The sequence below is a fragment of the Anabrus simplex genome, chromosome 5 (genome assembly GCF_040414725.1).
Source record: "Anabrus simplex isolate iqAnaSimp1 chromosome 5, ASM4041472v1, whole genome shotgun sequence".
Taxonomy (NCBI): domain Eukaryota; kingdom Metazoa; phylum Arthropoda; class Insecta; order Orthoptera; family Tettigoniidae; genus Anabrus; species Anabrus simplex.
Window position 1 is genome coordinate 56,068,195 of NC_090269.1, and position 12,555 is coordinate 56,080,749.

General features: G+C 38.1%; 1 protein-coding gene across 2 annotated transcripts in view; it reads right to left on the minus strand.

The window, feature by feature from the left end:
- Hydr2 (abhydrolase domain-containing protein 2) overlaps positions 1-12,555 on the minus strand; it is a 175,644-nt gene that overhangs the window by 96,232 nt on the left and 66,857 nt on the right. For both annotated transcript variants that reach the window (XM_067146917.2, XM_067146918.2), the window contains exons 2-3: positions 9,805-9,977; positions 1,249-1,416 (exon numbers count right to left, since the gene is read on the minus strand). In XM_067146917.2, the coding sequence (XP_067003018.1) occupies positions 1,249-1,416; positions 9,805-9,977 (341 nt within the window). The remainder of the gene's footprint in view (positions 1-1,248; positions 1,417-9,804; positions 9,978-12,555) is intronic.

The window sequence follows — 12,555 nt, forward strand, 5'->3', positions numbered from 1 at the left end:
CATGACATTTATAAACAAGGCATGCAGCCAACCCTATTAAGCGAATCCACAGCGTGTGAAGTCAGGGAAGACCTGAACGTCCCCCCAGTATCCAACTACAAGGATGGCAGCCCCTTCCCCAAACAAATTGAGGGCGCTCCCATCTCCAAAACAAATGCAACTTTCAGTCCCCTGACCCTCCCCCATGGGAAGCTGCCGAAATACAAGAAAGCACGAGTGGCCACCCTCATCTAACCCCCCACCCCCCCAAATCACTGTGGGGGGGACGTAAGTTTTCTAACGTTACAAATGCCCACCCATTTCTGGCTTTAAATCTGTTTCGTCACCCTGTAGCACGGGACCAGACTCCGCGCCACAGGGCCCCCGCCCATCTAGGTCTGCTATCTAAAAATCAACAAAGTCCCTGTGCCCCACCTCCCTCACATTATCCACCCTCGGATCTACATATGAAGCATTCAGCAATCAATCTAAGCTGTGCCATCAAGATTTCCACACACCAGTAATGTTCCTTTTCAAACTTGCAAGCTTTCAGTGATTTCCTGTCTGGACATGAACAACTTGTTTGTTCACGCTAATGTTTCAGTTTCATAACAACGGAAGTAGCCAAATTTATCAATGTAATTTAGGAAGTTATACTTAAGATTTCAATTCCTTTCTTTTCTTCAAAAATAACCACAAATTCAATCTCCTTAAGGTGTGACCTAACTTAAAATGTCTCTGTTCCAGAAAATTGGGTTAAGAGGAAAAGTTGCATCCACAACACACTACAGTCTGATCTACTCACGAAAAAGCTAGAAATATTCTTCCTTGCTCAATATACCTCACAAGGGATGTGGCAGAGCCCAGTTGGATCACTCAAAGTTTTAAAAATCCTGTGAGAGTAAATGACAGAAAGAGAAGCAAGTCAATAGGACAAGTTTTCAAAATGCACACATTATGAAATCTAGGATTTAAAATATTCATAACTGACGATAAAGAAAATATGGTAATATGAACAAGAAACTAGTTCATAACGCACAAAAACACACTAACTTCTTGAAAAATGTACCATGATCTCCACACAGCTATTCATAAATTAAATTTTCAGAAAACTACACAAGTACAGCATCATTTTAAAAAAGGCTAAATACCTGCAAGTTTGTTCTGTGTTACAATTCGCTATTCCTGTAAATTTACAGAACATTTATGTTCATAACTACAGTATAGATTCACCAATGTTGAAAATTTATGGCTATCCACATCACTCACCATAAGTGAAAATTCTAGGAGCAGTAACTTTGACGCTGTTAAGAGCACCTACATGGTTTAGGACAGCACAACGATATCCATGACACTGGGCATAGTGTACAAAGGTTCGGATGTACACACTCTCGGACGTGTTTCCAATACCAGGGCATATGGCCAGGGTGAAGTCATCTACAACACACAAGAAATACAAAGAAGGTTACAGAAATCTGTAAATACATTAGTGACAGTGGCTGTTCTGAGGGGCCTAAAATCTAGGACATCAGCCCATACCATGCATTTACATTGATTTATTGAATTTACCAATAAAAAGGTACATTTGTGGGAGCGCCAAAATTGCTGAAGTAAATAGTAACAATATTTTGATTTGTGAAATATCTTACTACAACTCCACAAGATATCACTTCCAAATATTTAATGATTTTAACAAGATTAAATGACTCAATTATTTCCGTAAAGAAACTAAGTAGAGCTAGAGTCGGATCTTTCTCACTCATCCAACTCCCAATGAAGTGACATACAAAAAATAAATCTTCACTTGTTATATGTTACAAAAGATCTACAACTGCAATAGTTTTCGATAGATAAAATAACTGATATAAACATCATTATCATTATGGAAGTTCTTGGAAAATAACCAGCCAAATGAGAAGTTTCTCCTAAGGTAGACTGCACTATTGCAAAACTATTAGACTGTTCTATGAAGCTCCTCAAGTCAGATGGTGTAAAGATTCCACATCCACTTCTGTACCACTCCATACATGACTGAGGCAGCACCTTACCTTAAAATGGTCCATACTAAATATCATGCACATGGTTTGTATAAAATGGCCGAAGATATCCAAGATCAACAAGCCCACATAGGCCACTTAGCAGAAAACCTGAAGTGCTGCTCCCTGTAAGTTATTTTACCCTCTGAGAGGTAGGTGATCTTCCTTGAAAAACCTACAACCTGTTTTCCAGTCAATGACAGGGTCAGGGATGGGATGAATGAAGCCCCCAACTTGCGGAGAGGATAGGAATTGTACCGGTTGCTGAGGCCTGTCGCACTCCTCTGGGGCAATGGTTAATGACTGACAGATGAAATGAAATGATACAGGAGTGTGTTGCTGGAGTGAAAGATCAAGGAAACCGGAGTACCCGGAGAAAAACCTGTCCTGCCTCCGCTTTGTCCAGCACAAATCTCACCTGGTGTGACCGGGATTTGAACCACGGTATCCAGCGGTGAGAGGTCGGCGCGCTACCACCTGAGCCACGGAGGCTCTATAGGTAATCTTCCTTATGGACATAAAATAAAATTGGAAAATCCTGAGCTGAAATTTCTTCCAGACAAAAAGTCACTTTACAAATTTGCCTCCGAATCATCATGTGATGATGTGAGGTGTTACTCTGAACATAAAAATGTATCAGACAATCAAAGAATGAACATGCTTCAAACAACTCTATAATGCATGTGGTAATCTACTGCAAATTCACTAACAGTAAGGACTAATACCAGGTAGGAACATAATCACACTTTAAAATCATTTTCTCTAATATCGTTTAATATTTTCTTCAGTGACCATTTTTAATTATTTCAATTTATACAGTGGAATGGACTACAATATCTGGAGATGGAGTGAAAAATGAGGAGTTATTTATTTACTTAAGTTGGAAGCAATAATGTACAGTACAATGCAGTAAAGGAATGTTACATTTACCAAAATAAATAAATAAATTCAATGTCTCGGATTAGATGATCTTTGCTCTGAAATGGGCAACTTGCATAGCACTAGCCTAGCATTAACTCTTGCATTGTGTAATAGTATGGACAGTTCACAAACATGCAGGTGTTAAATTGTCTGTTGCTCCCCACATTTGCAGAGATCTTAACCCTGTATGTATCCCCATTTATGTAGATTAACTCTACATCTCCCCTCACCACTCTGAAGTCTGTTAAGTGATTGCCCGATTTCCCAGCCAGTACTGTGGTCTGCAGGAAGGCCTCTGGCATTTATCAACTCTGGTGGTATAGTGGATTGCCACAGCAGTATCCTAGCTACCTCAAGTTTTACAGTGAGCATTGTTGTTTTTGTCCACACAAAGCTTTCCCTTGATCTGAGCAGAATCCTCAGGTTGGTGACCAAGGAGAGGGTGAGCTTGGTCCTCAACTGACTTCAATTGTTCAGTTTGTGCTATGACAACGTCGCAGGAGGGTTTATGCCTGCCAGAAGTGTAATTTATAGACTAATGTGGGTTTCAGGCAGCCTGAAATTATTCTGCAGGACTAAACACAATATATACAACTTGTTTCACATGAGCTGAATGATACCATACAGGGCTAGCATACTCAGCAGCAGAATAACACAGAGCTATGTAGTTGTACATAGTGCCCAAGCATTGGCGCTCCAGTTTGGTCCTATCAGTTTACGAAGTACACTATTTCTCATAGAGACTTTGTTTTTCATACAATGTGCCTTGTAAGATAGGGTGTGATTCAAAGCTACCTCTAGGTATTTTAGGGTAAAACAGTGTTTCAGGCAATCTTCTTCCCAGCTAATGTTGAGCTTCCATGTTGCTTCCTAGTTTCTGAAGTGGAAAGCACAAACCTGCATCTAGGATGGATTAGGTTTGAGTTGATTTCTCTTGTATCATGTATTAAAGGTCTTCCAGTGCACCAGAGAGCAAATGCTCCACCTCTTCAAACTTTTTACTTAGCACTGTCAGAGATCAGTATAGATAAACTTCTTGATATACAGAGATGAAGGCTGATCATTGGTGTACACATTAAACATGAAATGTGAGAGAACACTACCGTGTGGTAGACCATTTCATTGAGTTTCCCAGATACTGCACGTTCCTTGAAACTCTACGAAGAACCTCCGGTTCTGGAGAAGGCAAGCAACCATTTCTGAGTCCAAAATCTTTGATAATTTGGTGTAGTTTACCAAGTTTGATGTTGAACAGTATCACAGACAGCTATTAGATCCACAAAGATTGCTCCAGTTATCTTCCTGTTCTCCAAATAATCATAAATATACTGTGTCAGGTTCCATACTTGTGATATATAGCTCTTTCCTGGCCTAAATCCTGCTTGTTCTGGGATAAGAAGTGGATCAAGTTCTGGATATAATCTGTTAAGAATCATTCTTTCAAATACTTTATACAGGGTTTATCAGAACTATACTGGCAAAAAATCAGGGATGCTCTTCGTGTTATGTTAAGAATGATGGTGCAATTGGTTTGGCAGAGAAAATTTTCTTTTTGAGAAAATGAGGTTAATTTTTTACTTCCAGGAGCGTGGTTCAAATTGATAAACTTGCCGTATTTGCTATGCCAGAGATCCAACCCCTGCTTGTTTGTATGTCAGAGGGGGGAAAGGAAGGAGAGGGAAGGGAAAGTAGAAAGTGGGAGACAGGTAATGCTCAGTGCGAATTCACAAGTTTCTTGTTCATTTTGCACAGTCACCTCCCAGCCCCAGTAAGCTGTGTCCAGTTTGTTTTGCACAAACTGACTGTTATTCAAACCCAGTAGAAAGAGAAGATGAACTTGTACCACAAATACAGGCAGCTTTCCAGGTCATTCACAACACACCACACACATCCTGAACAGAGTCCAAACGTCACTACTACACCATTGTTAACTGTGCATCGAAGTAGGAAGGGGCCGTAATGAACATCTACTGTAATCAAACCACTGGGCATACCGTTTCCTTCGTTCAGCATTTTGTTCATTTACAAAGTTGTGAGCAAAGGAATACACAATCGTGCAGCAGCAGCATTGGATCTTCAAACATGTTAAATAATAAAGAACGATACTGCAACCACCAGACGAGAGAATAAACTATCTGGTGCATTCCTTGACTGACAAGTGTGTGTTAATTACAGTGTGTTTCTGTACTGTGTATGCAGTTACGCCTGTTTAATAAATAAACTGTGGATATTGCCTGTAAGAGACAAGGACACTCCTGTGAGAGTCGAACAAGGAAACTTGTGCGTACATGCAGAGCATAATCTGTCTCTAGCATACACCCAACCTCTCCTCGTTCCCCTTCTCTGGAGTACGGCAGTGGCTTATGCTCTAGCATAGCAAATATGGCGAGTTTGTCAATTTGAATTGCATGCCTGGAAGTAACAAAGTAACTTAATTTCCTTGAAAAGAAAAATTCTCTGCCCATCTCATTGCATCATTCTTAACATATCACTTAAGTGCATCCCTGATTTTTCTGTCAGTTTAGTTCTGATGATGGTGATGAGACTCCAGTTTGAAAATGGTATGAAAGATCTATTGTAGTTGTGTGCCTCACAAACGGGTTGCAGTGATGAACATCTAGAGGACTTTTTAGAGGAAGAGACAGATAGAAGATAAGGAAGTGCTATTGATGGGAGATCCAAATGCACACGCTGGAATGGAAAGACAAGGAGAGGAAGATGATGTAGGGCCCTTTGGATATGAAAATGTAAATTCAGAAGGCAAGTTGTTGGATTTTTGCATGAGGAACCAAATGATTGTTAGAAACACCTGGTTTAGGAAGAAGAACAGTCAAAATATTACAAGGTATGGTTGGGGAGACATACTAAGAAAGACCATGATTGATTATATAATCATCGAGAAAAAAGAATTTCAAGGGGAAATAATACCCTTGGTACCCAGGGTGGACATGGGGAATGTTGAAGATGAAAGGAAAAGATTTAAGGAAGCACTGGTTGGATGTGCAGAAAAGGTATGTGATAAAACATCAGGAAATGTGAAAGACAGAGACACTGGTGGAATGATAGGGTAAAGATTAAAATGAAGGAAAAGAAAATGGCATGGAAAGAATGGAAAACTTTGAAGACTGAAGAAAGTAAAACAAAATATGTGGAGGCAAAGAATGTTGCCAAGAAAGTAGTGGAGGAAAAAAAAAAAAAGAGGAAAAGCTGGGCCTTATTCACACAGAAATTGAGATGATATGCAGGGCAGCAAGAAATTATTGTATGGTATCTTAACAAACAAAAAGAGGTCGAGTAAACACCAGATTTGTGAAGGATGAAGGCAGCATAATATTAACAAAGCCAGAAGAAATAAATAGAGGGAGAGAGTATTTTCAGAAGTTGCTGATTATGAAAACTAATGACAGTCATTCAACAGACCACCAGGAAATGCAATTAGTTGAAGAAATGGATAAAGAAATTACAATGAATGAAATTGAAATGGTAGTAAGAAAGACGAATAATGGAAAAGCTGCTGGAACAGATGAAATTTCAGTGGAGATCACAAAGGAAGCTTGAGCTGTAGGCCTACAGTGGACAAATAAAGTTCTCAGGATTGTCTGGGAGAATAAGGAGGTCCCCAAGGATTGGCAAAAAGGAATAATCATCCCAATTTTCAAGAAAGGCAATAAGTAAGTATTGGAGAACTACAGGGGAATTATTCAGATATCCCATGTTGCTAAGATAATGGAGAGGATACTGGAAAGTAGGATAAAGTTGAGGGTTGAAAATTAGATACAGGAAAATCAGTTTGGTTTCAGAAGTGGAAGGTCAACAATACAGCCCATTTTCATTATGAGACAACTAATGGAAAAGCAATGGGAGTATGGGAACGATATAGTGATGACATTCATTGACATTGAAAATGCATTATGACAGTGTCCCCAGGACTAAAGTTTGGGACAGTCTAGTGCAAAAAGGAATTGGACAGGGATTAATAAAAATGATCATGGCAATGTACAAGGAATGTTGTTACAGGACAGTTGGTTCAAAATCACTGGTGGGCTGAGACAGGGAAGTGTTCTATCGCCAATCTTGGTTACAATAGTAATGGATGACATGAGAAAAAGCAAGCAGCATATGGAAGAAGAGAAATGAACATGTTATTTGCAGATGATATTGTGATTCGGAGAGAAGAGGACATGAATGTTCAAGAACAGTTGGATGTGGTGAATGGGAAGAACAAAGAATGTGGATTGAAAATCAGTGTAGAAAAGAGTAAAACTCTTGTTATGACTACAGGGGAGAAAGAAGGGAAAGGTCGGATAAGACTTGCATACAAGCCCTTGGAAGTAGTGGAGACGTTCAAATTCCTGGGGAGTGAATTAATGGAGAATGCTCGACTGGATGCTTAAATTAGTAAGAGGATTCAAGCTGGAAGCTTTTTCTATCATAGTGTAAGAAACATGTTATGGGACAAAGATGTGCCAATGGAAGCAAAGGAAACTATGTAGAAGATATATTACGTACCCATAACTTACGGAGCAGAAACTTGGACAATGACAAAGAAGGATGAGAGACAAATACAGGCAGCCGAAATGAAGTTCTTGAGGAGTATGGTACAGTAGAGTAGAAGAGAGAAAATAAGGAATGAGAAAATCTGGGAAGAAATTGGAGTGGATAAAATGAATCATAGAATAGAGAAGAGCTAATTACGATGGTTTGGGCACATAAAGCAAATGAGTGATGAAAGAATGCCAAAAAAGGAATGGAAATGCAAATGCAAGGAAAGAGAGGCCGCGGACGACCACGATTGAGGTGGAAGGACAATCCAATGCAGTATTAGAGAAAGAAACCTGCACTGGGCACAGTGTTGGAGAAGTGATGGAAAGACCCAAGAAAGTGGAGAGGAACTATATTTGCCACTACCTGGCTACAGCTGGATAATGGGAAATGATGAGTTCTGATACGCCCGGTATAAATGGCATGACAATGAAACTGGTGTGTAGCTCTTAGGATCAGATAAATCTTTCCCAGGCTTCTGGAGGGCTTTTTTTTCTTTCTGCCATACTTTTAGAATTTGTTTGTGGCAGAGGCTGTTATTGAAAAGCTGTGGAAGCCACTTGTTTTTTACTGAAGTTACTGATTTGTTCTATGTGAATGTCATCAAAGCCAGCTGCTTTACCACTTTTGCACATTCTTATGGACTTCCCAACCTGGTTTGATAAATGAAAATCTTTTTCTAATACTGAACCAAATTTCAGCATTCCAGAAGCATTTTTGGTTTGATAAATGAAATGAACAGAATTGTATGAGAGGCTAATGTTGTAATATTTGAATTAAATAAGATATATATTTGTTTCTTTTTAGATAATTTCTTGCATATTTTGAATATTTTTTGGCCATAGACATTCTGTTCCAAAATATCACTTTACTCTTACAAATGCTGACTTTTCATAGCATATTTGTTTCATTTATTCAACTTAAGACCACACGATTCAGAAGACCGTGCAAAATGGCGAGCTAAAATTAGAACAGCGGACCCTGCATCAGCAGGAAAATGCTAGGAAGAAGAGAAGAATTGTTTCACTTATTCTACTGTTTCACTATGCAAGTTTTTGACACAACTAAACTGGTTACAATATTTCCACCAAAATAACCATTCAACTATTAAAAACATTCAAGCTCTTCAGGCCTTTTCAATCATGAAGTTACCAGTGTTTTACCCCCAGTGCCTATCAGTAAATGAAAATCATCTGCTGTTGCATTTAATAATTACTTTGCAAGTGAAATATTTGTTACATAAAAGAATATACACAAATTTGTACCTTGGTATTCAGGAACTCATCCTTTACTAATCTGAAGGGCTGAACAGAAACTAAAATTTAGCTTATGTAGGGTAAAGTCCTTATCAAAACATTTTCAATCATTTACACTATTTATCAAAATGGTATAGAAATAAATATAACAGCAGATCGAGAATAAGTCATGACCTCCAAGTACGATCTGAAATTGTGCAAAACCTATCTGATGATGACTTGCTATTTAAAAGTGATTCAACATCCCTGGTAGACCTACCTAATGCCAAAGTACAAAAACAATATAAGGTTGAAATTCAGAAGAACACTAGCCGAGAACATTAATACTAAGACAAAATGGAGGCAAATATTAATTCTCTTTCAAGATAATCATACAGAATACAGCAACACAATACCAGGCATTAGAACAACTCCTCAAGCTTCTAAATTTCTAAAGGCAAATAACTGATTCAGATGAAAGTGTATATTGTTTAGATAATTCAGTCAATTATAAAGGTAAAAAGTCTAAATAATTAACATACAAAGGGCAACATATGATTACACTTAATGTAATAGGTTTTTCAAGGCCTCCAGCCTATCTAAGAGTTTAACAGAAAATATTTATAGTTACAAAAGGATAAGAATTAAAGATGAGCAAAATCCTATTTTGCTTGAAATTTCATGGTGTCAGGGCAGAAAATAAATTAAAGAATGTCAAAGTGATCAGCCTGGCATAAGTGGTTTCCCAAAAAATGTTAGGAGAAACAGTATGAATAGTGATTTGTGATGACACAAGACAAACCTTAGAAAGAAAAGTAAACAATTACAGGCCTTAATCAGTGGGGCATATAAGAATGAATAATGGATTACCTGACAAAACATTTCCATCGAAGGAAGAGGACAAGAGGAGTGAAGGTAGTTCAAGGAGGCTCTGCTCAAGATGATCAGAAAGGAAATGGTGGAAGCAGTAGTGGTATCTGCTCAGGACAGGGCACCTTCAACGAGGTTATTCTGCAATATGAGGCAGTGCTATATACATCTGTACTGATACGGAAGGATATACTACAATCATGAGTGAGCAAGTTTCTTACCTTCGTGATTCAGATCCAGAGGTTGGTAAACATCGTAAGTTAGTGTTGTACCATCTTTCAGATGTAAATAACAGCGTTCTCCAATAGGCCATGGACATCGCACTCTTCCAATAATACTATGTACAATAGTTTGGACATGACCACTGAAACCCCATAACCTTGTAGGAATATATCTGTAAAAGAAATTATAAAGCTGTATATAAGTGAACAGTTTTCTGGTGATAGTGTTGAGTATGTATAGTTGCTTAAGAGAAGAATGAGCACATGATATTGTATGGTCCTCACATTTAATATTTTATTAGACTTAATTTTAATTGTTATCAAAATATAATTCACCTCCCATGTATATCCGAACATATCGGCAGGTTCAATTGTTTTAATGTTTTATGGTTAGTTGTCATTTATATATCAAATATTTCGTTGTTAAGCACATTGGAGTTTATACGAAATGAGGAATATCTACAAAATGTATATATAATTTCTATACTGATCTTATGTCTATCCTCACTTCCGTTCTAGCAGTTATTGAAGAAAAAGAATATAAAATGTGTGTATAACTTCTATGCCAGTTGATTCCTCCCTATCAATCTATGCCTAGCTCAGCTTTAACATTCCATGAAAAAAAAAAAAAAAAAGGGATATGCATAAATATATACAGGATAACAAAACTGTCAAATCAAGAAATCTTGAATATAAAATTATGAAGTTAACTTCTGTTTCACGATAAGAAAAATGTAGATAACCCTCAAACTTTCTTCAGACGAATGGCACGCCTTAAATGGCAAAATATTAAAAGCAACCAACTTTAACCTTATAACATCGCAAATATAGGAAGCATCATCACTTTCTATCTGGTCAGTTCCAAAGCCACCATAAAGGTCAACTACAAATCTAAATAGCACCTTCAGGAAATGAAAATAATAGGGATAATGGTCGGAGCTCGTGGTACCATACATAGTCTCCTTGTCGCCACATGGAAGCGCTAACAAATTCCAATGAAGCTTAACCCCGAAATTGTGACTCTCGTCCTCCGAGGGTCCATCAAGATCCTGAGACACCACCTCCACAGCTACAGCTCTGAAATGCTGCACTAATCACCGTTTCTTTATTATTTAGAGTTTTTTTTTTTCAATTAACAGAACTGTAAGAACATTTTATATGTTTTACCTTGTACTTAGTGGCAACCTGTAAATGCAGGAGGTTGTTCCTAAATAAATGGAAATGTACATATGTACCCGAGAGGAACTTACACAATACCATGTGTTTTTTTTTGGGGGGGGGGGGGGAACAAGACAAGTGTACTGAAGAAACAGACCCCAGATGAAATTAATTTATAATTGTACATTAAAATCATTATAGCATCAAATTATAAAGTGAAGGAAATATGAAAAGCGCAAGTGATTTCATACTTGAGATACAGAAACTGTATCTGGGTGGCAGTAAACAATAATACTGTAATAAACTTTCCTAGCACTGCATATATCATTTTTTTCATGACATGGACTATTTGGTGGCTTATTTAATAATTCTGTGACCAGTTTTGAAATAGAGTGAGTGAGTTTTAGTACCAAGTATATTATAGATTATACTTCAATTAAGTTATCTTGTATCAATTTGCTAAGCTACTGTAATTGAAACAGACTTTGGCACATTTCAGGTTTTTTAAACCCAATTTTTTAAGTCGCAGTTTATTATTTTGACAACTTAGTCTTAATTCCCATGCAGCGTTGATTGTAATTAGCATGATTAAAAACCTCTCCATAATTTTCCATCATAATCAGCTAACTGGATACAGTGAAGTGCTAACAGACTATACTCAGCTAATTTGGTCATTTTGGTAGTTGTACGTTAATTTTTCAGTCTGTTGACTTCCTTTGGCATCAAGTGATAAATTGATAAACCACTTTGAGTAAGATATGTATTTTGGTCATTCATGGAAGTTTCCGTGAGCATGAGTGCAGATCATCCATCATTCAATAGTCCAATGAACATGTTGACTTGTGGTGACTGTGTAGAAAGAAATTTACAAAGAGGAATAAATATACACTTAGCAAGAAGTCTCATACTACAGTCTCAAGACATCTGTACTGGAAAGTGAGACTCCATAATTTTAGATAGTCCTAAACAATCTCCACAAGATGGAACACACTTGTAGATGCCCAAATGAGCAGTTTCCCCATTGTGGATGCCTCTTCACTGGTGTTCATGGGGTTAACAGTCATACAGGACAGGCTCGTCCTTCTATAAATCAGTAAATATTAGTAACTGCACATCCCAGTGGTACTGACCTGCTTTCAGATACGAGCCAACAAGGAAAAAGTCAGCCCTCCACCTGATAATATTAAAGCTTTGATATCCTAATTTAGGAAGGGAATGGTAGATGGCAGTGAAAGTTTTGCACGACTCTTATCATTTTGACAAGGCTGTTGATGGATGGACCTTCGGGCCTTGCAGATTTCCAGTGTGATTTACATCAATCGGGTGCCAACAACCTCTGCGGACTGAACGAGCGGATAGGCGACGGGACATTATTTTTTATTTTTTTTACAAGTTGCTTTACGTCACACCGACACAGATAGGTCTCATGGCGACAACAGGACAGGAAAGGGCTAGGAGTGGGATAGAAACAGCCGCGGCCTTAAGGTACAGCCCCAGCATTTGCCTGGTATGAAAATGGGAAACCAGGGAAAACCATCTTCAGGGCTGCCGACAGTGAGGTTCGAACTCACTATCTCCCGAATACTGGATACT